At 46.3% G+C, this 27,672-nt stretch overlaps 1 protein-coding gene across 1 annotated transcript in view; it reads left to right on the plus strand.

The window, feature by feature from the left end:
• The window catches only part of LOC112246624 (protein HIRA), a 48,983-nt gene that overhangs the window by 8,136 nt on the left and 13,175 nt on the right, over nucleotides 1–27,672 (plus strand). Inside the window, 5 exon segments of the mRNA XM_042320273.1 lie at nucleotides 16,461–16,619; nucleotides 16,820–16,999; nucleotides 17,713–18,016; nucleotides 21,412–21,513; nucleotides 21,641–21,789. Coding sequence (XP_042176207.1) covers nucleotides 16,461–16,619; nucleotides 16,820–16,999; nucleotides 17,713–18,016; nucleotides 21,412–21,513; nucleotides 21,641–21,789 — 894 coding nt within the window.

A 27,672-nucleotide genomic window follows, 5' to 3' on the forward strand; every position in this document is an offset into this window, starting at 1 on the left:
AAACAAAGCAGTTATACTATACAACTCATTTTTAAGGCGGCTTCATTCTATTTTGGTTTTAATACGTTTTTTTGCGGGATTCATTTTTGTTCTCCGACGTTAAAGACGTGCAAATACATTTTGTTAAAGCCAAATGACATACAGTTTCATACGTTTGTTACGTTCCCCAGCTAGAAACGCAAATAATGTCGCTCGAACAGTCACTGACAATCAACCAAACGGGTGGGGTTTTATGAGGGGTTCTGAAAGACACTCATGGGGGTGTCCACAGAAAGTTGACGAGCAACAACAACCAGGACCTAAAAGACACCCACTAAATTTGCCCAAGAAGAGGTAGTAAACAAAAGAAAAAACCCACATAAAGACAGGAAGCAAACTTAAAAGGTGATTTTGTTGTGCTCCAGACTAAGGAATGTTTTTCTAGAAATCAACTAGGGAGAGCCAACTAAAGGTTAACCCTCCACATCTATCAAGACAACTGAAGAACTGGACCAGCCACACTTAAATAGCACCTTGGCCAGCACAGGTCAAACACCTTCCCACTAACGAGATGGAAACCAGCACAAGTGTAACCCATACTGACTAACGAGGTGACACCAATCGTTGTGCGCTAATGAGCTATATGCGCTAATGAGCTATATGCGCTAATGAGCTATATGCGCTAATGAGCTATATGCGCTAATGAGCTATATGCGCTAATGAGCTATATGCGCTAATGAGCTATATGCGCTAATGAGCTATATGCGCTAATGAGCTATATGCGCTAATGAGCTATATGCGCTAATGAGCTATATGCGCTAATGAGCTATATGCGCTAATGAGCTATATGCGCTAATGAGCTATATGCGCTAATGAGCTATATGCGCTAATGAGCTATATGCGCTAATGAGCTATATGCGCTAATGAGCTATATGCGCTAATGAGCTATAGGCGCTAATGAGCTATAGGCGCTAATGAGCTATAGGCGCTAATGAGCTATATGCGCTAATGAGCTATAGGCGCTAATGAGCTATAGGCGCTAATGAGCTATAGGCGCTAATGAGCTATAGGCGCTAATGAGCTATAGGCGCTAATGAGCTATAGGCGCTAATGAGCTATAGGCGCTAATGAGCTATAGGCGCTAATGAGCTATAGGCGCTAATGAGCTATAGGCGCTAATGAGCTATAGGCGCTAATGAGCTATAGGCGCTAATGAGCTATAGGCGCTAATGAGCTATAGGCGCTAATGAGCTATAGGCGCTAATGAGCTATAGGCGCTAATGAGCTATAGGCGCTAATGAGCTATAGGCGCTAATGAGCTATAGGCGCTAATGAGCTATAGGCGCTAATGAGCTATAGGCGCTAATGAGCTATAGGCGCTAATGAGCTATAGGCGCTAAAGTCCAACCTCAAAACATAAATGAAAAAAAAAACTAAGCCTGTAACACCTTCCCCTTTAAGACGACAAATATATCCTATATTTTTGTTGGACAGGCTTGCTCAGTAAAGCTCTCAACATAGACTTCAAAGTCTGATGAAATCTCTCAAGAGCACCTTGATACTCTTGGTGGAAGGCACTAGAGGGGCTGTGGGTTAAACCCAACTGTTGTAGCATTTGCTGGAAGACCTTTGACATGAAATTCAAACCTTGCCCCCCACCCCGCGCACCTGCAGAAGTCCAAACGTTGAGCATCGTTTCACCGGGGCCTTAAAAAAATACTGTTAGCCGAGATTATCCTCAGTGGAATAGCCTCAGGCGAATGAGTGGCAGCACACATTATGGTTAAGTGGTTACAACTATTGGCTTTGGGCAAAGGACCAACACAGTCCACCAAAGCCCTGTCGAAAGGTTCGTCAAAAGCAGGAATAGGCTGTAAAGATGCAACCGGTACAGCTTGTTTCGGTTTACCCATCCGCTGCCAAATACGACAGGATTTACAGTAAGCAACAACATCCTGTTTCAGACCAGAAGAAGTTCCCCAAATACCTCAGTATCTCATGTCGAAGCGTAACTGGAACGACAATTTTGAGATACACCGAGCCAATCGTCTTTCCCAGAAGTGGCGCGAGAACGCCATTTCCTCATTAGAACACCATCTCTGTCAAAGTAACCCACACAAACTTCATCCAACTCCTCTGGACATATCTCAGCAAAAGAGGGGAGAGGGAAACATCTTTACTATTCCGTAATCAGCTGCTGCTTCCAAAAACAAAGTGTCAACTGAAGGGAACCCTCTCTTCCTTCAGCGGTCCTACGAACTCGCTCACCTCTTGGGCTTTTCAAAGGAGAGGTCAACTCAGGAGGTTTAGTGAAATCAGGATCCCCTATAAATGTCTGGGACAGATTGAATTTCGTGGGATCGCTGACGTCCTCCTCAACACCAGACTTGTTCCCAGTGACATTCTTAGACATAGCATGTGTAACGGAACACGCTGGGAATATTCTAGGGTACTTTTCTGATAACCCATCAGGTTCCTCTCGTCTGGGTTACTTTGAAACGACAGGATTTAGCACAACCTTTCCCACAAGAACACCTTGGAGGAGCAGTGACCAAATACCTTGCGGCCGTTTAAGGGATGTGGCAATCTGCTCAACACAGTCAAATATACATCCACCTCCTTTTAGTTGAAAAGCGGTACAAGTTCGGTTGTTCCCCCCCCAGATCAAACTCTTTTGAGGGTGTAGGATGGCCTGAATGGATTAGGAGTACGTCCAGATCGATCTCTTTTGAGGGTGTAGGATGGCCTGAATGGATTAGGAGTACGTCCAGATCGATCTCTTTTGAGGGTGTAGGATGGCCTGAATGGATTAGGAGTACTTCCAGATCGATCTCTTTTGAGGGTGTAGGATGGCCTGAATGGATTAGGAGTACTTCCAGATCGATCTCTTTTGAGGGTGTAGGATGGCCTGAATGGATTAGGAGTACGTCCAGATCGATCTCTTTTGAGGGTGTAGGATGGCCTGAATGGATTAGGAGTACTTCCAGATCGATCTCTTTTGAGGGTGTAGGATGGCCTGAATGGATTAGGAGTACGTCCAGATCGATCTCTTTTGAGGGTGTAGGATGGCCTGAATGGATTAGGAGTACTTCCAGATCGATCTCTTTTGAGGGTGTAGGATGGCCTGAATGGATTAGGAGTACTTCCAGATCGATCTCTTTTGAGGGTGTAGGATGGCCTGAATGGATTAGGAGTACGTCCAGATCGATCTCTTTTGAGGGTGTAGGATGGCCTGAATGGATTAGGAGTACGTCCAGATCGATCTCTTTTAATCAAATGGCATGCGCACTTTCTTCTTGTTCTAGTCTGGCTGCGCATTCTTATTGTTTGGCTGGACGCTCATCTTGTCTTTCCTTGTCCTCCAACTCTAATTTCTGTTACCATGTTGCCTTTAGCACTACCTCAATTGTATGTCTATGTGGTGTACGCTACCAAGCGTAAAAATAAAAAAATACATTTTCACTGTCCTCCCTCAATGGTGTTTACTCTACCACCCATAAGACCCTTTTCACTGTCCTCCCTCAATGGGGTTTACTCTACCACCCATAAGACCCTTTTCACTGTCCTCCCTCAATGGGGTTTACTCTACCACCCATAAGACCCTTTTCACTGTCCTCCCTCAATGGGGTTTACTCTACCACCCATAAGACCCTTTTCACTGTCCTCCCTCAATGGGATTTACTCTACCACCCGTAAGACCCTTTCCTTCATCCTCCCTCAATGGGGTTTACTCTACCACCCGTAAGACCCTTTTCTTCATCCTCCCTCAATGGGGTTTACTCTACCACCCGTAAGACCCTTTTCTTCATCCTCCCTCAATGGGGTTTACTCTACCACCCATAAGACCCTTTTCACTGTCCTCCCTCAATGGGGTTTACTCTACCACCCATAAGACCCTTTTCACTGTCCTCCCTCAATGGGGTTTACTCTACCACCCATAAGACCCTTTTCACTGTCCTCCCTCAATGGGGTTTACTCTACCACCCATAGGACCCTTTTCACTGTCCTCCCTCAATGGGATTTACTCTACCACCCGTAAGACCCTTTCCTTCATCCTCCCTCAATGGGGTTTACTCTACCACCCGTAAGACCCTTTTCTTCAATGGGGTTTCTACCACCCGTAAGACCCTTTTCTTCCCTCAATGGGGTTTACTCTACCACCCGTAAGACCCAATTTTCTTCGTAAGACCCTTTTCCTCCTCCCTCAATGGGGTTTACTCTACCACCCGTAAGACCCTTTTCTTCATCCTCGCTCAATGGGGTTTACTCTACCACCCGTAAGACCCAATTTTCTTCACCCTTTTCCTCCTCCCTCAATGGGGTTTACTCTACCACCCGTAAGACCCTTTTCTTCATCCTCCCTCAATGGGGTTTACTCTACCACCCGTAAGACCCTTTTCTTCATCCTTCCTCAATGGGGTTTACTCTACCACCCGTAAGACCCTTTTCTTCATCCTCCCTCAATGGGGTTTACTCTACCACCCGTAAGACCCTTTTCTTCATCCTCCCTCAATGGGGTTTACTCTACCACCCGTAAGACCCTTTTCTTCATCCTCCCTCAATGGGGTTTACTCTACCACCCGTAAGACCCTTTTCTTCATCCTCCCTCAATGGGGTTTACTCTACCACCCGTAAGACCCTTTTCACTGTCCTCCCTCAATGGGGTTTACTCTACCACCCGTAAGACCCTTTTCTTTGTCCTCCCTCAATGGGGTTTACTCTACCACCCGTAAGACCCTTTTCTTCATCCTCCCTCAATGGGGTTTACTCTACCACCCGTAAGACCCTTTTCTTCATCCTCCCTCAATGGGGTTTACTCTACCACCCGTAAGACCCTTTTCTTCATCCTCCCTCAATGGGGTTTACTTTACCACCCGTAAGACCCTTTTCACTGTCCTCCCTCAATGGGGTTTACTCTACCACCCGTAAGACCCTTTTCTTCATCCTCCCTCAATGGGGTTTACTCTACCACCCGTAAGACCCTTTTCTTCATCCTCCCTCAATGGGGTTTACTCTACCACCCGTAAGACCCTTTTCTTCATCCTCCCTCAATGGGGTTTACTTTACCACCCGTAAGACCCTTTTCACTGTCCTCCCTCAATGGGGTTTACTCTACCACCCGTAAGACCCTTTTCTTCATCCTCCCTCAATGGGGTTTACTCTACCACCCGTAAGACCCTTTTCTTCATCCTCCCTCAATGGGGTTTACTCTACCACCCGTAAGACCCTTTTCTTCATCCTCCCTCAATGGGGTTTACTCTACCACCCGTAAGACCCTTTTCTTCATCCTCCCTCAATGGGGTTTACTCTACCACCCGTAAGACCCTTTTCTTCATCCTCCCTCAATGGGGTTTACTCTACCACCCGTAAGACCCTTTTCTTCATCCTCCCTCAATGGGGTTTACTCTACCACCCGTAAGACCCTTTTCTTCATCCTCCCTCAATGGGGTTTACTCTACCACCCGTAAGACCCTTTTCTTCATCCTCCCTCAATGGGGTTTACTCTACCACCCGTAAGACCCTTTTCTTCATCCTCCCTCAATGGGGTTTACTCTACCACCCGTAAGACCCTTTTCTTCATCCTCCCTCAATGGGGTTTACTCTACCACCCGTAAGACCCTTTTCTTCATCCTCCCTCAATGGGGTTTACTTTACCACCCGTAAGACCCTTTTCACTGTCCTCCCTCAATGGGGTTTACTCTACCACCCGTAAGACCCTTTTCACTGTCCTCCCTCAATGGGGTTTACTCTACCACCCGTAAGACCCTTTTCTTTGTCCTCCCTCAATGGGGTTTACTCTACCACCCGTAAGACCCTTTTCTTCATCCTCCCTCAATGGGGTTTACTCTACCACCCGTAAGACCCTTTTCGTCATCCTCCCTCAATGGGGTTTACTCTACCACCCGTAAGACCCTTTTCTTCATCGTCCCTCAATGGGGTTTACTCTACCACCCGTAAGACCCTTTTCTTCATCCTCCCTCAATGGGGTTTACTCTACCACCCGTAAGACCCTTTTCTTCATCCTCCCTCAATGGGGTTTACTCTACCACCCGTAAGACCCTTTTCTTCATCCTCCCTCAATGGGGTTTACTCTACCACCCGTAAGACCCTTTTCTTCATCCTCCCTCAATGGGGTTTACTCTACCACCCGTAAGACCCTTTTCTTCATCCTCCCTCAATGGGGTTTACTCTACCACCCGTAAGACCCTTTTCTTCATCCTCCCTCAATGGGGTTTACTCTACCACCCGTAAGACCCTTTTCTTCATCCTCCCTCAATGGGGTTTACTTTACCACCCGTAAGACCCTTTTCACTGTCCTCCCTCAATGGGGTTTACTCTACCACCCGTAAGACCCTTTTCACTGTCCTCCCTCAATGGGGTTTACTCTACCACCCGTAAGACCCTTTTCTTCGTCCTCCCTCAATGGGGTTTACTCTACCACCCGTAAGACCCTTTTCTTCATCCTCCCTCAATGGGGTTTACTTTACCACCCGTAAGACCCTTTTCACTGTCCTCCCTCAATGGGGTTTACTCTACCACCCGTAAGACCCTTTTCTTCATCCTCCCTCAATGGGGTTTACTCTACCACCCGTAAGACCCTTTTCTTCATCCTCCCTCAATGGGGTTTACTCTACCACCCGTAAGACCCTTTTCTTCATCCTCCCTCAATGGGGTTTACTCTACCACCCGTAAGACCCTTTTCTTCATCCTCCCTCAATGGGGTTTACTCTACCACCCGTAAGACCCTTTTCTTCATCCTCCCTCAATGGGGTTTACTCTACCACCCGTAAGACCCTTTTCTTCATCCTCCCTCAATGGGGTTTACTCTACCACCCGTAAGACCCTTTTCTTCATCCTCCCTCAATGGGGTTTACTCTACCACCCGTAAGACCCTTTTCTTCATCCTCCCTCAATGGGGTTTACTCTACCACCCGTAAGACCCTTTTCTTCATCCTCCCTCAATGGGGTTTACTCTACCACCCGTAAGACCCTTTTCTTCATCCTCCCTCAATGGGGTTTACTCTACCACCCGTAAGACCCTTTTCTTCATCCTCCCTCAATGGGGTTTACTTTACCACCCGTAAGACCCTTTTCACTGTCCTCCCTCAATGGGGTTTACTCTACCACCCGTAAGACCCTTTTCACTGTCCTCCCTCAATGGGGTTTACTCTACCACCCGTAAGACCCTTTTCTTTGTCCTCCCTCAATGGGGTTTACTCTACCACCCGTAAGACCCTTTTCTTCATCCTCCCTCAATGGGGTTTACTCTACCACCCGTAAGACCCTTTTCGTCATCCTCCCTCAATGGGGTTTACTCTACCACCCGTAAGACCCTTTTCTTCATCGTCCCTCAATGGGGTTTACTCTACCACCCGTAAGACCCTTTTCACTGTCCTCCCTCAATGGGGTTTACTCTACCACCCGTAAGACCCTTTTCACTGTCCTCCCTCAATGGGGTTTACTCTACCACCCGTAAGACCCTTTTCACTGTCCTCCCTCAATGGGGTTTACTCTACCACCCGTAAGACCCTTTTCTTCATCCTCCCTCAATGGGGTTTACTCTACCACCCGTAAGACCCTTTTCTTCATCCTCCCTCAATGGGGTTTACTCTACCACCCGTAAGACCCTTTTCCTCATCCTCCCTCAATGGGGTTTACTCTACCACCCGTAAGACCCTTTTCTTCATCCTCCCTCAATGGGGTTTACTTTACCACCCGTAAGACCCTTTTCACTGTCCTCCCTCAATGGGGTTTACTCTACCACCCGTAAGACCCTTTTCACTGTCCTCCTCAATGGGGTTTACTCTACCACCCGTAAGACCCTTTTCTTCATCCTCCCTCAATGGGGTTTACTCTACCACCCGTAAGACCCTTTTCTTCATCCTCCCTCAATGGGGTTTACTCTACCACCCGTAAGACCCTTTTCTTCATCCTCCCTCAATGGGGTTTACTCTACCACCCGTAAGACCCTTTTCTTCATCCTCCCTCAATGGGGTTTACTCTACCACCCGTAAGACCCTTTTCTTCATCCTCCCTCAATGGGGTTTACTCTACCACCCGTAAGACCCTTTTCTTCATCCTCCCTCAATGGGGTTTACTCTACCACCCGTAAGACCCTTTTCTTCATCCTCCCTCAATGGGGTTTACTTTACCACCCGTAAGACCCTTTTCACTGTCCTCCCTCAATGGGGTTTACTCTACCACCCGTAAGACCCTTTTCACTGTCCTCCCTCAATGGGGTTTACTCTACCACCCGTAAGACCCTTTTCTTCATCCTCCCTCAATGGGGTTTACTCTACCACCCGTAAGACCCTTTTCTTCATCCTCCCTCAATGGGGTTTACTCTACCACCCGTAAGACCCTTTTCTTCATCCTCCCTCAATGGGGTTTACTCTACCACCCGTAAGACCCTTTTCTTCATCCTCCTCAATGGGGTTTACTCTACCACCCGTAAGACCCTTTTCTTCATCCTCCCTCAATGGGGTTTACTTTACCACCCGTAAGACCCTTTTCACTGTCCTCCCTCAATGGGGTTTACTCTACCACCCGTAAGACCCTTTTCACTGTCCTCCCTCAATGGGGTTTACTCTACCACCCGTAAGACCCTTTTCTTCGTCCTCCCTCAATGGGGTTTACTCTACCACCCGTAAGACCCTTTTCTTCGTCCTCCCTCAATGGGGTTTACTCTACCACCCGTAAGACCCTTTTCTTCGTCCTCCCTCAATGGGGTTTACTCTACCACCCGTAAGACCCTTTTCTTCATCCTCCCTCAATGGGGTTTACTCTACCACCCGTAAGACCCTTTTCTTCATCCTCCTCAATGGGGTTTACTTTACCACCCGTAAGACCCTTTTCACTGTCCTCCCTCAATGGGGTTTACTCTACCACCCGTAAGACCCTTTTCACTGTCCTCCCTCAATGGGGTTTACTCTACCACCCCTAAGACCCTTTTCTTCACACTCCCTCAATGGGGTTTACTCTACCACCCGTAAGACCCTTTTCTTCATCCTCCCTCAATGGGGTTTACTCTAACACCCGTAAGACCCTTTTCTTCATCCTCCCTCAATGGGGTTTACTCTACCACCCGTAAGACCCTTTTCTTCATCCTCCCTCAATGGGGTTTACTCTACCACCCGTAAGACCCTTTTCTTCATCCTCCCTCAATGGGGTTTACTCTACCACCCGTAAGACCCTTTTCACTGTCCTCCCTCAATGGGGTTTACTCTACCACCCATAAGACCCTTTTCACTGTCCTCCCTCAATGGGGTTTACTCTACCACCCATAAGACCCTTTTCACTGTCCTCCCTCAATGGGGTTTACTCTACCACCCATAGGACCCTTTTCACTGTCCTCCCTCAATGGGATTTACTCTACCACCCGTAAGACCCTTTCCTTCATCCTCCCTCAATGGGGTTTACTCTACCACCCGTAAGACCCTTTTCTTCATCCTCCCTCAATGGGGTTTACTCTACCACCCGTAAGACCCTTTTCTTCATCCTCCCTCAATGGGGTTTACTCTACCACCCGTAAGACCCTTTTCTTCATCCTCCCTCAATGGGGTTTACTCTACCACCCGTAAGACCCTTTTCTTCATCCTCGCTCAATGGGGTTTACTCTACCACCCGTAAGACCCTTTTCTTCATCCTCCCTCAATGGGGTTTACTCTACCACCCGTAAGACCCTTTTCTTCATCCTCCCTCAATGGGGTTTACTCTACCACCCGTAAGACCCTTTTCTTCATCCTCCCTCAATGGGGTTTACTCTACCACCCGTAAGACCCTTTTCTTCATCCTTCCTCAATGGGGTTTACTCTACCACCCGTAAGACCCTTTTCTTCATCCTCCCTCAATGGGGTTTACTCTACCACCCGTAAGACCCTTTTCTTCATCCTCCCTCAATGGGGTTTACTCTACCACCCGTAAGACCCTTTTCTTCATCCTCCCTCAATGGGGTTTACTCTGTCACCCGTAAGACCCTTTTCTTCATCCTCCCTCAATGGGGTTTACTCTACCACCCGTAAGACCCTTTTCTTCATCCTCCCTCAATGGGGTTTACTTTACCACCCGTAAGACCCTTTTCACTGTCCTCCCTCAATGGGGTTTACTCTACCACCCGTAAGACCCTTTTCACTGTCCTCCCTCAATGGGGTTTACTCTACCACCCGTAAGACCCTTTTCTTCGTCCTCCCTCAATGGGGTTTACTCTACCACCCGTAAGACCCTTTTCTTCATCCTCCCTCAATGGGGTTTACTCTACCACCCGTAAGACCCTTTTCTTCATCCTCCCTCAATGGGGTTTACTCTACCACCCGTAAGACCCTTTTCTTCATCCTCCCTCAATGGGGTTTACTTTACCACCCGTAAGACCCTTTTCACTGTCCTCCCTCAATGGGGTTTACTCTACCACCCGTAAGACCCTTTTCTTCATCCTCCCTCAATGGGGTTTACTCTACCACCCGTAAGACCCTTTTCTTCATCCTCCCTCAATGGGGTTTACTCTACCACCCGTAAGACCCTTTTCTTCATCCTCCCTCAATGGGGTTTACTTTACCACCCGTAAGACCCTTTTCACTGTCCTCCCTCAATGGGGTTTACTCTACCACCCGTAAGACCCTTTTCTTCATCCTCCCTCAATGGGGTTTACTCTACCACCCGTAAGACCCTTTTCTTCATCCTCCCTCAATGGGGTTTACTCTACCACCCGTAAGACCCTTTTCTTCATCCTCCCTCAATGGGGTTTACTCTACCACCCGTAAGACCCTTTTCTTCATCCTCCCTCAATGGGGTTTACTCTACCACCCGTAAGACCCTTTTCTTCATCCTCCCTCAATGGGGTTTACTCTACCACCCGTAAGACCCTTTTCTTCATCCTCCCTCAATGGGGTTTACTCTACCACCCGTAAGACCCTTTTCTTCATCCTCCCTCAATGGGGTTTACTCTACCACCCGTAAGACCCTTTTCTTCATCCTCCCTCAATGGGGTTTACTCTACCACCCGTAAGACCCTTTTCTTCATCCTCCCTCAATGGGGTTTACTCTACCACCCGTAAGACCCTTTTCTTCATCCTCCCTCAATGGGGTTTACTCTACCACCCGTAAGACCCTTTTCTTCATCCTCCCTCAATGGGGTTTACTTTACCACCCGTAAGACCCTTTTCACTGTCCTCCCTCAATGGGGTTTACTCTACCACCCGTAAGACCCTTTTCACTGTCCTCCCTCAATGGGGTTTACTCTACCACCCGTAAGACCCTTTTCTTTGTCCTCCCTCAATGGGGTTTACTCTACCACCCGTAAGACCCTTTTCTTCATCCTCCCTCAATGGGGTTTACTCTACCACCCGTAAGACCCTTTTCGTCATCCTCCCTCAATGGGGTTTACTCTACCACCCGTAAGACCCTTTTCTTCATCGTCCCTCAATGGGGTTTACTCTACCACCCGTAAGACCCTTTTCACTGTCCTCCCTCAATGGGGTTTACTCTACCACCCGTAAGACCCTTTTCACTGTCCTCCCTCAATGGGGTTTACTCTACCACCCGTAAGACCCTTTTCACTGTCCTCCCTCAATGGGGTTTACTCTACCACCCGTAAGACCCTTTTCTTCATCCTCCCTCAATGGGGTTTACTCTACCACCCGTAAGACCCTTTTCTTCATCCTCCTCAATGGGGTTTACTCTACCACCCGTAAGACCCTTTTCCTCATCCTCCCTCAATGGGGTTTACTCTACCACCCGTAAGACCCTTTTCTTCATCCTCCCTCAATGGGGTTTACTTTACCACCCGTAAGACCCTTTTCACTGTCCTCCCTCAATGGGGTTTACTCTACCACCCGTAAGACCCTTTTCACTGTCCTCCCTCAATGGGGTTTACTCTACCACCCGTAAGACCCTTTTCTTCATCCTCCCTCAATGGGGTTTACTCTACCACCCGTAAGACCCTTTTCTTCATCCTCCCTCAATGGGGTTTACTTTACCACCCGTAAGACCCTTTTCACTGTCCTCCTCAATGGGGTTTACTCTACCACCCGTAAGACCCTTTTCTTCATCCTCCCTCAATGGGGTTTACTCTACCACCCGTAAGACCCTTTTCTTCATCCTCCCTCAATGGGGTTTACTCTACCACCCGTAAGACCCTTTTCTTCATCCTCCCTCAATGGGGTTTACTCTACCACCCGTAAGACCCTTTTCTTCATCCTCCCTCAATGGGGTTTACTCTACCACCCGTAAGACCCTTTTCTTCATCCTCCCTCAATGGGGTTTACTCTACCACCCGTAAGACCCTTTTCTTCATCCTCCCTCAATGGGGTTTACTCTACCACCCGTAAGACCCTTTTCTTCATCCTCCCTCAATGGGGTTTACTCTACCACCCGTAAGACCCTTTTCTTCATCCTCCCTCAATGGGGTTTACTCTACCACCCGTAAGACCCTTTTCTTCATCCTCCCTCAATGGGGTTTACTCTACCACCCGTAAGACCCTTTTCTTCATCCTCCCTCAATGGGGTTTACTCTACCACCCGTAAGACCCTTTTCTTCATCCTCCCTCAATGGGGTTTACTCTACCACCCGTAAGACCCTTTTCTTCATCCTCCCTCAATGGGGTTTACTCTACCACCCGTAAGACCCTTTTCTTCATCCTCCCTCAATGGGGTTTACTCTACCACCCGTAAGACCCTTTTCTTCATCCTCCCTCAATGGGGTTTACTTTACCACCCGTAAGACCCTTTTCACTGTCCTCCCTCAATGGGGTTTACTCTACCACCCGTAAGACCCTTTTCACTGTCCTCCCTCAATGGGGTTTACTCTACCACCCGTAAGACCCTTTTCTTTGTCCTCCCTCAATGGGGTTTACTCTACCACCCGTAAGACCCTTTTCTTCATCCTCCCTCAATGGGGTTTACTCTACCACCCGTAAGACCCTTTTCGTCATCCTCCCTCAATGGGGTTTACTCTACCACCCGTAAGACCCTTTTCTTCATCGTCCCTCAATGGGGTTTACTCTACCACCCGTAAGACCCTTTTCACTGTCCTCCCTCAATGGGGTTTACTCTACCACCCGTAAGACCCTTTTCACTGTCCTCCCTCAATGGGGTTTACTCTACCACCCGTAAGACCCTTTTCACTGTCCTCCCTCAATGGGGTTTACTCTACCACCCGTAAGACCCTTTTCTTCATCCTCCTCAATGGGGTTTACTCTACCACCCGTAAGACCCTTTTCTTCATCCTCCCTCAATGGGGTTTACTCTACCACCCGTAAGACCCTTTTCCTCATCCTCCCTCAATGGGGTTTACTCTACCACCCGTAAGACCCTTTTCTTCATCCTCCTCAATGGGGTTTACTTTACCACCCGTAAGACCCTTTTCACTGTCCTCCCTCAATGGGGTTTACTCTACCACCCGTAAGACCCTTTTCACTGTCCTCCCTCAATGGGGTTTACTCTACCACCCGTAAGACCCTTTTCTTCATCCTCCCTCAATGGGGTTTACTCTACCACCCGTAAGACCCTTTTCTTCATCCTCCCTCAATGGGGTTTACTCTACCACCCGTAAGACCCTTTTCTTCATCCTCCCTCAATGGGGTTTACTCTACCACCCGTAAGACCCTTTTCTTCATCCTCCCTCAATGGGGTTTACTCTACCACCCGTAAGACCCTTTCTTCATCCTCCCTCAATGGGGTTTACTCTACCACCCGTAAGACCCTTTTCTTCATCCTCCCTCAATGGGGTTTACTCTACCACCCGTAAGACCCTTTTCTTCATCCTCCTCAATGGGGTTTACTTTACCACCCGTAAGACCCTTTTCACTGTCCTCCCTCAATGGGGTTTACTCTACCACCCGTAAGACCCTTTTCACTGTCCTCCCTCAATGGGGTTTACTCTACCACCCGTAAGACCCTTTTCTTCATCCTCCCTCAATGGGGTTTACTCTACCACCCGTAAGACCCTTTTCTTCATCCTCCCTCAATGGGGTTTACTCTACCACCCGTAAGACCCTTTTCTTCATCCTCCCTCAATGGGGTTTACTCTACCACCCGTAAGACCCTTTTCTTCATCCTCCCTCAATGGGGTTTACTCTACCACCCGTAAGACCCTTTTCTTCATCCTCCCTCAATGGGGTTTACTCTACCACCCGTAAGACCCTTTTCTTCATCCTCCCTCAATGGGGTTTACTTTACCACCCGTAAGACCCTTTTCACTGTCCTCCCTCAATGGGGTTTACTCTACCACCCGTAAGACCCTTTTCACTGTCCTCCCTCAATGGGGTTTACTCTACCACCCGTAAGACCCTTTTCTTCGTCCTCCCTCAATGGGGTTTACTCTACCACCCGTAAGACCCTTTTCTTCGTCCTCCCTCAATGGGGTTTACTCTACCACCCGTAAGACCCTTTTCTTCGTCCTCCCTCAATGGGGTTTACTCTACCACCCGTAAGACCCTTTTCTTCATCCTCCCTCAATGGGGTTTACTCTACCACCCGTAAGACCCTTTTCTTCATCCTCCCTCAATGGGGTTTACTTTACCACCCGTAAGACCCTTTTCACTGTCCTCCCTCAATGGGGTTTACTCTACCACCCGTAAGACCCTTTTCACTGTCCTCCCTCAATGGGGTTTACTCTACCACCCCTAAGACCCTTTTCTTCACACTCCCTCAATGGGGTTTACTCTACCACCCGTAAGACCCTTTTCTTCATCCTCCCTCAATGGGGTTTACTCTAACACCCGTAAGACCCTTTTCTTCATCCTCCCTCAATGGGGTTTACTCTACCACCCGTAAGACCCTTTTCTTCATCCTCCCTCAATGGGGTTTACTCTACCACCCGTAAGACCCTTTTCTTCATCCTCCCTCAATGGGGTTTACTCTACCACCCGTAAGACCCTTTTCTTCATCCTCCCTCAATGGGGTTTACTCTACCACCCGTAAGACCCTTTTCTTCATCCTCCCTCAATGGGGTTTACTTTACCACCCGTAAGACCCTTTTCACTGTCCTCCCTCAATGGGGTTTACTCTACCACCCGTAAGACCCTTTTCACTGTCCTTCCTCAATGGGGTTTACTCTACCACCCGTAAGACCCTTTTCTTCATCCTCCCTCAATGGGGTTTACTCTACCACCCGTAAGACCCTTTTCTTCATCCTCCCTCAATGGGGTTTACTCTACCACCCGTAAGACCCTTTTCTTCATCCTCCCTCAATGGGGTTTACTTTACCACCCGTAAGACCCTTTTCACTGTCCTCCCTCAATGGGGTTTACTCTACCACCCGTAAGACCCTTTTCTTCATCCTCCCTCAATGGGGTTTACTCTACCACCCGTAAGACCCTTTTCTTCATCCTCCCTCAATGGGGTTTACTCTACCACCCGTAAGACCCTTTTCTTCATTCTCCCTCAATGGGATTTACTCTACCACCCGTAAGACCCTTTTCTTCATCCTCCCTCAATGGGGTTTACTCTACCACCCGTAAGACCCTTTTCATCATCAGATTTCTTCCTCCACTAAATCACTATAGACTTTTTGACTACTGCTTTTGAGTCTGCATGTGCAGCTTTGATATCATAATGCTTTGCGATGACGAGCAGATTCGCCGCCTTCGTACATTTTCGATAGCGTCTCCCATGTAGGGTTTACTGCAAATGCTCGACAAACTTAGTCTGTGGCTTTATTTTTTATAAACCTGTGTTTATGCAACTTTCTAAATTATTCCGGCGATCTTATAAATCCCCCCCCCCCCAGGGTGGATTCGTGACACAAACTTTACCACAAAAGTGTATTTTAAACACTAAAATATCTGGACCCCTACAGAGTTTCAGAGTAGGTGACTACCATACTCGTGAGAAACAGGATCCCGGACAAGCCGCCATTTTGTTATGTTCCCACAAGACAAACTCAAAATGTCGCTCACAACAAATGGAACTAACAAAGAACATCACTGACGAACAAAACAAAATTTGTTCTGAAAGGTACCCATGTGGGTGCAAACTGAAAATGGGCAAAGCAACTAGTAAGGGGTTATAAAAGACCCATGGATGCCCACTAGGTTTGCCTCAGATATTTTTCAAAACACAATTTAGGATGGGGAGTAAAAAGAATATGGAGCAAATCAAACAGGGGAAACCATAACAAATCAGGTTTCTTTCAAACTTAAAAGTTTGAGCTTAAAAATCACACCTCAGCTGACGTGAAGTGTAGCTCTCCCAACATCTCTCACGCTCAACTGGAGCACTGGCCCAGCCAATCTTAAATATCACCTATGCTAACGCGGGTGAAACACCTTCCGACTAACAAGATGGACAAGCCATTACAGGTGTAACGCAGTTACTAACGAGGTGACACCAATCGATGCCCCCCTACGTGCTAACACGTTATCTTCGAAATAGATAAACTAAACCTGTTACACATTTGACAAATAATTGTCAATATATTACATTACCACGGGGATAGTCTTGTTTCTGTTAGTTTGAAGTCTCACTGTTTTTGTTTGAATCCTCAGGGATTTCTCCCCAGCCCTCTTCAACAGCGTACCCATCCTCCCTGGGTCGGCCAGCCAGCTCACCTCCCAGCTTTCCTCAGACTCCAACACGGCCACCTCCAATTTGGACCCCCTATCCACCCCACTGGGGGGCAAGGCCCCAGATGACGCCAAAGACAGGTCAGTTGTCTGTCTAGTCTTCTCTGCCATTCTCTCCTTTCCATCTCTCTTTCTCTCTGCTCTGCTTCCACCCCCACCCCCTACCGGCCTGTTAATTTAGTATTTTGCTCTCCCTCCACTCTCCTGCTCCCCACCCCCCCACCCCCTTACCGGCCTGTTAATTTAGTATTTTGCCCTCCCCCTCTTTCCATTCCTGACAGTGTTTCCGGTGCCACGGCCCAGGCCTCGTCTCTTAACACCACAGCCATGAAGTCCAACCTGCTCCTAACCACCTCCACCAAGATGGAGCCGATGAAAGCCCTTGACTCCAGGTTCACAGAGAGGTCAAAGGTCATGCCCGGGGTCACCATCTCCATGGCGGGACTCACCCCGCTAGACAGGTAAGGGAACAGAACCATCAAGCTTATCCCAATAGTCTTTATGATCAGTCAACAGTTGCTGATTTGAGGCATACAATGCTGGAACGTTATTGGTCGTTTCCACATCTGATATTCTTGTTATCTGAACACGGGAAAAATAAATCAGTTTAGGACGTACATATGTTCCTATGAACACAACAAAAACAACAGATTGAATGCTAGCCTTGTTTTTAACGGAGCAATCCACTTTTGATTGACACTTCTTGGAATAGATGTTAAGTGATGACCAGTTTCTTTAAAAAAATATATATATATATTCACTGAACTAGATTGATCTGTTTTTGTTCTTTCCTTGTTGACTGGGACTTGGAGGTTGTCTCTCTTCGAAATATAATTACTAGAAAGGGCATCTTCATTCAGGTCAATGAGGCCATAATGGGTGGACAAGTGAACAGGAAGTACAGCTGGAAATGTCCCCATTAAACAGGAAATAGAGCACAAAGTGTCCCTGTTAACCTGGAAATAAGGGTAGGAAGTACATCATTCAAATTGGGCTCAACACACAACTCAACCCTTCTTACAAAAAAGTTAATGAAAATTCAATATTTTCCAAGCATTGCTTCGCCTATGATCATATATGAGGAAACACTACTAAGGCGATCGGGTTAATGGGTTAATGGGTTAATGGAACACGTGGTGAGTCTATTTCTGTGGTTGTTGTCCTCCTGTTGTAGAGTGAAAGACAGCAGCACTTTAAAGGAGATCAAGGATGAGACGAGCAGCGACAGCGAGGACAAGATGGTTGTGGTGAAGTCCCCCTCCTTCACCAAGAGGAAGGTCCTCGACGTGGACGGAGGGGACAACCAGTTGGAGAAGAGGAAGGCCCTAGACGTGGACGGAGGGGACAACCAGGTGGAGAAGCGGAAGGCCCTAGACGTGGACGGAGGGGACAACCAGGTAGAGAAGAGGAAAAAGGGACGGCCCAGGAAAATGGACGCGAAAATGATGATGCCCGTGTCCCACCAAACCTTCCAGCAGGTAAGGCCAGTGCCAGTTGATTTCACGTAATCTCATGACTTTACATATTTTTTTCTGATGGAAGATATGATAATATTCAAGATATGCTTGTCTTTGAATGTAATGGTCTTGATTGGATATGGGATCAACAAGCTGATTGGCTGCGTACGAAATGACACCCTTATTCCTTTAGGAATATTCAACCGGGGGTCCCCTATGGGTCCACTGTGGTACGGCAAGGGTCAACAGTGAAGAGGCGACTCTGGGATGCTGGCCTTCTAGATGAAAGTTGCAAAGAAAAAGCCATATCTCAGACTGGCCAATAAAAATAAAAGATTAAGATGGACAAAATAACACAGACACTGGACAGAGGAACTCTGCCAAGAAGACCAGCATCCCGGAGTCGCCTCTTCACTGTTGACGTTGAGACTGGTGTTTTGCTGGTACTGTTTAATGAAGGTGCCAGTTGAGGACTTGTGAGTTGTCTGTTTCTCAAACTAGACATTCTAATGTAATTGTCCTCTTGCTCAGTTGTGCACCGGGGCCTCCCACTCTTTCTATTCTGGTTTGAGCCAGCTTGAGCTGTTTATGAAGGGAGTAGTACACAGCGTTGTACGAGATCTTTAGTTTCTTGGCAATTTCTCGCATGGAATAGCCTTCATTTCTCAGAACAAGAATAGACTGATGAGTTTCAGTAGAAAGTTATTTGTTTCTGGCCATTTTGAGCCTGTAATTGAACCCACAAATGCTGATGCTCCAGATACTCAACTCGTCTAAAGAAGGCCAGATTTATTGCTTCTTTAATCAGTATAACAGTTTTCAGCTGTGCTAACATAATTGCACAATGGTTTTCTAATGAACAATTAGCCTTTTAAAATGATAAACTTGGATTAGCTAACACAATGTGCCATTGGAACACAGGAGTGATGGTTGCTGATAATGGGCCTCTGTACGCCTATGTTGATATTCCATTTAAAAAATCAGTCGTTTCCAGCTACGATAGTCATTTATAACATTAACAATGTCGACACTGTATTTCTGATACATTTTATATTTTTTTAATCGACAAAAACAAGGACATTTCTAAGTGACCACAAACTTTTGAATGATAGTGTATGTCTGCATACACACATGCATTTATACATGCATACATAAATACATGTACCAGATTTGCCAGTTCTTGCTGTGAGATGTAACCCCCTTTTCCACCAAGGCACCGGCAAGTTCCCGGACATTTCTGGGGGGAAAGGCCCTAGCCCTCACCCTCCAATCCAATAGGTCACAGATGTGCTCAATGGGATTGAGATCCGGGCTCTTCGCTGGCCATGGCAGAACACTGACATTTCTGTCTTGCAGGAAATCACACAGAGAACGAGCAGTATGGCTGGTGGCATTGTCATGTCAGGATGAGCCTGCAGGAAGGGCACCACATGAGGGAGTAGGATGTCTTCCCTGTAACGCACACGTTGAGATTTCCTGCAATGACAACAATCTCAGTCCGATGATGCTGTGACACACCGCCCCAGACCATGATGGACCCTCCACCTATAAATCAATCCCGCTCCAGAGTACAGGCCTCGGTGTAACGCTCATTCCTTCGACGATAAACGTGAATCCGACCATCTCCCCTGGTGAGACAAAACCGTGACTCGTTAGTGAAGAGCACTTTTTGCCAGTCCTGTCTGGTCCAGCGATGGTGGGTTTATGCCCATAGGTGACTTTGTTGCCGGTGATGTCTGGTGAGGACCTGCCTTACAACAGGCCTACAGGCCCTCGCTCCAGCCTCTCTCGGCCTATTGCGGACAGTCTGAGCACTGATGGAGGGATTGTGCATTCCTGGTGTAACTCGGGCAGTTGTTGCCATCCTGTAACTGTCCCACAGGTGTGATGTTCGGATGTACCGATCCTGTGCAGGTGTTGTTACACGTGGTCTGCCACTGCGAGGACAATCAGTTGTCCGTCCTGTCTCCCTGTAGCGCTGTCTTAGGCATCTCACAGTACGGAGATTGCAATTCATTGTTCTGGCCACAACTGCAGTCCTCATGCCTCCTTGCAGCATGCCTAAGGCACATTCACGCAGATGAGCAGGGACCCTGGGCATCTTTCTTTTGGTGTTTTCAGAGTCAGTAGAAAGGCCTCTTTAGTGTCCTGAGTTTTCATAACTGACCTTAATTGCCAACTGTCTGTAAGCTGTTAGTGTCTTAACGACCGTTCCACAGGTGCATGTTCATTCATTGTTTATGGTTCATTGAACAAGCATGGGAACCAGTGTTTAAACCCTTGACAATGAAGATCTACAGCACCAGTCGAAAGTTTGGACACCTACTCATTCAAGGGTTTTTCTACATTGTAGAATAGTAGTGAAGACATCAAAGTTTTAAACAAATCAAAATATATTTTAGACGCTTCAAAGTATTCACCCTTTGCCTTGATGACAACTTTTGGTGTTCTCTCAACCAGCTTCACGAGGAATGCTTTTCCAACACTCTTGGAATTCCCAAATATGCTGAGCACTTGTTGGTTGCTTTTTCTTCGCTCTGTGGTCCAACTCATCCCAAACCATCTCAATTGGGTTGAGGTCGGGGGATTGTGGAGGCCAGGTCATCTGATGCAGCACTCCATTACTCTCTGTCTTGGTCAAATAGCTCTTACACAGCCTGGAGGTGTGTTGGGCCATTGTCCTTTTGAAACAAATGATAATCCCACTAAGCGCAAACCAGATTGTGATGGTGCAGAATGCTGTGGTAGCCATGCTGGGTAAGTGATCCTTGAATTCTAAATAAATCACAATGTCACGAGCAAAGAAACCCCATACCATCACACCTCTTCCATGCTTCCTGGTGGGAACCACACATGCGGAGAACATCCGGTCACCTACTCTGTGTCTCACAAAGACACAGCGGTTGGAACCAACATTTTACAATTTGGACTCATCAGTCCAAAGGACAGATTTCCACCGGTCTAATGTCCATTGCTTGTGTTTTTTGGCCCAAGCAAGTCTCTTCTTCTTATTGGTGTCCTTTAGTAGTGGTTTCTCTGCAGCAATTCGACCACGAATGGTGTTGACAGATAGGGCAGCTCTGCTTCTAGCTCCTAAGCAACTTTGCAGTATTTTAGTTTTTTTGTGTGTGTTATTCCTTCCTTTATTAGCCCAGAATGTTTTTTTGTGTGTGTTATTCCTTCCTTTATTAGCCCAGGATGTTTTTTTGTGTTATTACATACAGCCGGAAATAACTTTCTGGATATCAGAGCGGCGGTATGTTTAAACAGCTGCTATTAGTTTAACGTGTGTTTGGAGTCACCTTTCTATCTTACAGGCTATGTTAGAGTTTTCTCTTCCAATTATAATGTGGGGACTTTTGACCAGGGATATTTATGCATTTTCTTTTCTTTTTTCCCCAACTGCACACTTGCAGGCTACCCCTTCATCAGAGAAGGAGCCTTGTTGCGTCGTTGCTATCCCCGTGGCTGTCCTCAAACTGCCCACTCCCACACCGCAGAAAGCGTTTACTCTTCAGGTATGCTATTACATCACTCTTCAGTTGTGGCTAAACAACCCACATGGTCATAGACGGAGTCATGATGAGTACAATGGATGCTAGTCAGGGATGTTCTCTCTTTCCGCCATATTGTGTATGATTGTAGGTCAGTACGGAGCCCCCGGTGTACCTGGAGGTGGAGAACGACGTCTCTGCGGTGTCCGGAGCCAAACTCAGCCAGCTCCGCTGTTCCAGGGAGGGCAGGGAGTGGGACACGTTGCTGCCCAGCCGAGTCATCACTGCAGCGGGCAGCAGGTAAGCAGTAGGGGGAGGGAGGTTCTACACGTCTAGTAGTATTAATGGTAGTTATCTGTTGTCTTAATACTTTACACTTGTAGGAATTGGCCTAATGTGGATAGAACTAAATTGAAGTGTTTCTTCCAGAATAAATATGAAAAGCATAAACAACCAATTGAAAGGGATCAGTTTGAAGATTGAGAGAAGCATTAGACCAAAGTTGAGGACACAACAGTTCACCTGACACACGACTAAATCCAAACATCACACTGTTGATTGTATGTGTATTTTACATTTACTGTACTTTTCACCCCATTTGTTGACAACGAAATCTGAAAATAATCTGGATACATTCAGTAACGTGATAATAATATTGGGGTAGGTGCAACTCGAGACAAAAAAAATGACCCGTGTTTGAGTGAAAGGACTAACTGGTCTCTCCAAGAGGCCACACACCTCTACAAAGTGTGCACAAGTCCTAAGTCATTTCAATGCACTTTTATGACTCAAGGAACAGTCTTCAACTATAAGCTGTTTTTTTAAAACTCTCCTAGCTGTGCCATTGAGGAACTAAGAGCACACTTGCATTTGTTTTGTTTGGAACACAACTCTGCGTCCCCCTCAATCACACAGTTACGGTTGTTTCCAGAAACGCCCCTTTTTATAAATCGCTATCTGGTTCAGGTGGGCGTCATTTGAAAGCTTTGTTCTATTGCCAACATGACTCGTTATAAAATATTATCTTCTTGTTAGGCTTTCACAATGCAAACGGATCATAATTTGGGTGCACATAGAAAATAATCATGGGTGTATTCAGGCGCCTTGTTCCGCAGCGATTTTTCTTCACAATAGACAAACAGGCTCATTTTGTTCAAAACAACCCAAGGTATGACGCCATGTCATCTTGTAACTATACATCAAACAAAGTGATCATAAACGGTGACACTGTATCTATTAGTTTTATGATATGGAAATGTGAAGTGCACATTTGGACTAACAGGTGTTTGGCTTGTATCACATCAGTGGTATTTATTCTGATCCTCAATGTCTCATCTTTGGAATTACATAGAGTCCTCTTAATTTACAGCATTTCCCTCAGACAACAGAAAAAGCAGAAGTTGACAAATTAGTGGGAGGGATGGTGACCAGTTCTTGTCGCTTGAGGTGCTCAAGTTCAGAACGTCTGTCAGTCAAAACCCATACAGAGCTGTGTTACTGAGCCTGAGCTATGATGTCATATATAACATGTTACTGTAAGGTCACTAAGCTATGATGTCATTTATAGCACGTTACTCTACAGTCACTAAGCTATGATGTCATTTATAGCACGTTACTCTACAGTCACTGAGCTATGATGTCATTTATAGCACGTTACTCTACAGTCACTGAGCTATGATGTCATTTATAGCACGTTACTCTATAGTCACTGAGCTATGATGTCATTTATAACATGTTACTGTAAGGTCACTAAGCTATGATGTCATTTATAGCACGTTACTCTACAGTCACTGAGCTATGATGTCATTTATAGCACGTTACTCTACAGTCACTGAGCTATGATGTCATTTATAGCATGTTACTCTATAGTCACTGAGCTATGATGTCATTTATAACATGTTACTGTAAGGTCACTAAGCTATGATGTCATTTATAGCACGTTACTCTACAGTCACTGAGCTATGATGTCATTTTATAGCAGTCACTGAGTTGATGTCTATAGTCACTGTCAGCTATGATGTCATTTATAACATGTTACTGTAAGGTCACTAAGCTATGATGTCATTTATAGCACGTTACTCTATAGTCACTGAGCTATGATGTCATTTATAAGCAGCTATGATGTCATTTATAGCACTCTACAGTCACTGAGCTATGATGTCATTTATAGCATGTTACTCTATAGTCACTGAGCTATGATGTCATTTATAGCACGTTACTCTACAGTCACTGAGCTATGATGTCATTTATAGCACGTTACTCTACAGTCACTGAGCTATGATGTCATTTATAACATGTTACTGTAAGGTCACTGAGCTATGATGTCATTTATAGCACGTTACTCTATAGTCACTGAGCTATGATGTCATTTATAGCACGTTACTCTACAGTCACTGAGCTATGATGTCATTTATAGCATGTTACTCTACAGTCACTGAGCTATGATGTCATTTATAGCACGTTACTCTACAGTCACTGAGCTATGATGTCATTTATAGCATGTTACTGTAAGGTCACTGAGCTATGATGTCATTTATAGCACGTTACTCTATAGTCACTGAGCTATGATGTCATTTATAGCATGTTACTCTATAGTCACTGAGCTATGATGTCATTTATAGCATGTTACTCTATAGTCACTGAGCTATGATGTCATTTATAGCACGTTACTGTAAGGTCACTGAGCTATGATGTCATTTATAGTATGTTACTGTACAGCCACTGAGCTCTGACTTCATTTATAGCATGTTACTCTACAGCCACTGAGCTCTGACTTCATTTATAGCATGTTACTGAGTGACTTCAGTCACTGAGCTCTGATGTCATGACTTCATTTATAGCATGTTACTCTACAGCCACTGAGCTCTGACTTCATGTATAGCATGTTACTCTACAGCCACTGAGCTCTGACTTCATATATAGCATGTTACTCTACAGCCACTGAGCTCTGACTTCATTTATAGCATGTTACTCTACAGCCACTGAGCTATGATGTCATTTATAGCATGTTACTCTACAGTCACTGAGCTCTGACTTCATTTATAGCATGTTACTGTACAGCCACTGAGCTCTGACTTCATTTATAGCATGTTACTCTACAGCCACTGAGCTCTGACTTCATTTATAGCATGTTACTCTACAGCCACTGAGCTCTGACTTCATTTATAGCATGTTACTCTACAGCCACTGAGCTCTGACTTCATTTATAGCATGTTACTCTACAGCCACTGAGCTCTGACTTCATTTATAGCATGTTACTCTACAGCCACTGAGCTCTGACTTCATTTATAGCATGTTACTCTACAGCCACTGAGCTCTGACTTCATTTATAGCATGTTACTCTACAGCCACTGAGCTCTGACTTCATATATAGCATGTTACTGTACAGCCACTGAGCTATGACGTCATGTATAGCATGTTACTGTACAGCCACTACGTTTTGATTTCGGAGCTTATTAGTGCCCAAATCTGTCATTTTCAACCTGTATACAGGTACGAGTGTGAAGGGTAAAATCTGGAATCCGTAGCAATGAAACTGCTATATCCGTTTGTGGTATTACTACAACAAAGACATTACTTCAAACTAATATTTTTGGGGGACGTCATTGCACTTGTGATTGAACAGCAGATTTTATAGCTCCTCTTCTCTGTTTAACCTCCTCGAGTCGATGTCCGTGCCCCTGCGGAAATCTATACTGAACAAAAATATAAACGCAACATGCAATCATTTCAACAAATTTACTGAGTTGCAGTTCATATAAGCAAATCAATCAATTGAAATAAATGAATGAGGCCCTAATCTATGGATTTCATATGACACGGGGTGGGGGTGCAGACATGGGTGGGCCTGGGAGGGCATAGGCCCACCCACTGGGGAGCCAGGCCAGCCAATCAGGCCCACCCACTGGGGAGCCAGGCCAGCCAATCAGGCCCACCCACTGGGGAGCCAGGCCAGCCAATCAGGCCCACCCACTGGGGAGCCAGGCCAGCCACAAAAGAGCTTCATTACAGACAGAAATACACATCAGTTTCATCAGTTGTCTGGGTGGCTGGTCTCAGACGATCCCGCAGGTGAAGAAGCCGGCTGTGGAGGTCCTGGGCTGGCGTGGTTACACGTGGTCTGCGGTTGCGAGGTCGGTTGGATGTACTGCCAAATTCTTTAAAACGACATTGGAGGTGGCTTATGGTAGAGAAATGAACACGTGATTCTCTAGCAACATCTCGGGTGTACATTCCTACAGTCAGCATGCCCATTGCACACTCCCTCAACTTGAGACATCTGTGGCATTGTGTTGTGTGACAACTGGCCTTTTATTGTCCCCCAGCACGAGGTGCTGCTGTGTAATGATCATGCTGTTTAATCAGCTTCTTGATACGCCACTCCTGTTCAGTAGAATTAGCATAATAAAAACATCCGCCGACGTTGCACTTCCGTATCTGCGGTGAAAAGTGACAGAGCTAGAGGCGGTGTATGTCTGACCATGAGACGTAAAGAAATACAGTATATGATGGTTGAACTATTATTCAACAGCACTGCTGAATAACCAATAACATAATAGCTACTAACGCTGTCCACCAGCTTAGTGAAGGGACTGGTGGAGTTCCAACCATGAGACAAAGGCATCCAAACGGTTTGGCCTAAACTATTACGACCCCTCTATGAAAAGATGAGACTCTCACGGTCAATGGTGTCGATATGGAGACTGTTTAGCTCCAAGGAAGGGGTTAAATACCCGGGGGGGGGAAAAATGAATGGAAGTAGATATGGAGACTGTTTAGCTCCAAGGAAGGGGTTAAATACCCGGGGGGAAAAATGAATGGAAGTAGATATGGAGACTGTTTAGCTCCAAGGAAGGGGTTAAATACCGGGGGGGAAATGAATGGAAGTAGATATGGAGACTGTTTAGCTCCAAGGAAGGGGTTAAATACCGGGGAAATGAATGGAAGTAGATATGGAGACTGTTTAGCTCCAAGGAAGGGGTTAAATACCGGGGGGGGGAAAATGAATGGAAGTAGATATGGAAACTGTTTAGCTCCAAGGAAGGGGTTAAATACCCGGGGGGAAAATGAATGGAAGTAGATATGGAGACTGTTTAGTTCCAAGGAAGGGGTTAAATACCCGGGGGAAAATGAATGGAAGTAGATATGGAGACTGTTTAGCTCCAAGGAAGGGGTTAAATACCCGGGGGGGGAAAATGAATGGAAGTAGATATGGAGACTGTTTAGCTCCAAGGAAGGGGTTAAATACCCGGGGGGAAATGAATGGAAGTAGATATGGAGACTGTTTAGCTCCAAGTAAGGGGTTAAATACCCGGGGGGGAAATGAATGGAAGTAGATATGGAGACTGTTTAGCTCCAAGTAAGGGGTTAAATACCCGGGGGGGAAAATGAATGGAAGTAGATATGGAGACTGTTTAGCTCCAAGTAAGGGGTTAAATACCCGGGGGGGGAAAATTAATGGAAGTAGATATGGAGACTGTTTAGCTCCAAGGAAGGGGTTAAATACCCGGGGTGGGAAAATGAATGGAAGTAGATATGGAGACTGTTTGGCTCCAAGGAAGGGGTTAAATACCCGGGGTGGGAAAATGAATGGAAGTAGATATGGAGACTGTTTAGCTCCAAGTAAGGGGTTAAATACCCGGGGGGAAAATGAATGGAAGTAGATATGGAGACTGTTTAGCTCCAAGTAAGGGGTTAAATACCCGGGGGGGAAATGAATGGAAGTAGATATGGAGACTGTTTAGCTCCAAGGAAGGGGTTAAATACCCGGGGGGAAAATGAATGGAAGAAGATATGGAGACTGTTTAGCTCCAAGTAAGGGGTTAAATACCCGGGGGGGAAAATGAATGGAAGTAGATATGGAGACTGTTTAGCTCCAAGTAAGGGGTTAAATACCCGGGGGGGAATGAATGGAAGTAGATATGGAGACTGTTTAGCTCCAAGGAAGGGGTTAAATACCCGGGGGGAAAATGAATGGAAGAAGATATGGAGACTGTTTAGCTCCAAGTAAGGGGTTAAATACCCGGGGGGAAATGAATGGAAGTAGATATGGAGACTGTTTAGCTCCAAGGAAGGGGTTAAATACCCGGGGGGGAAATGAATGGAAGTAGATATGGAGACTGTTTAGCTCCAAGGAAGGGGTTAAATACCCGGGGGGGAATGAATGGAAGTAGATATGGAGAC

Source organism: Oncorhynchus tshawytscha, linkage group LG04, assembly GCF_018296145.1.
Source record: "Oncorhynchus tshawytscha isolate Ot180627B linkage group LG04, Otsh_v2.0, whole genome shotgun sequence".
In the NCBI taxonomy this organism is placed as follows: domain Eukaryota; kingdom Metazoa; phylum Chordata; class Actinopteri; order Salmoniformes; family Salmonidae; genus Oncorhynchus; species Oncorhynchus tshawytscha.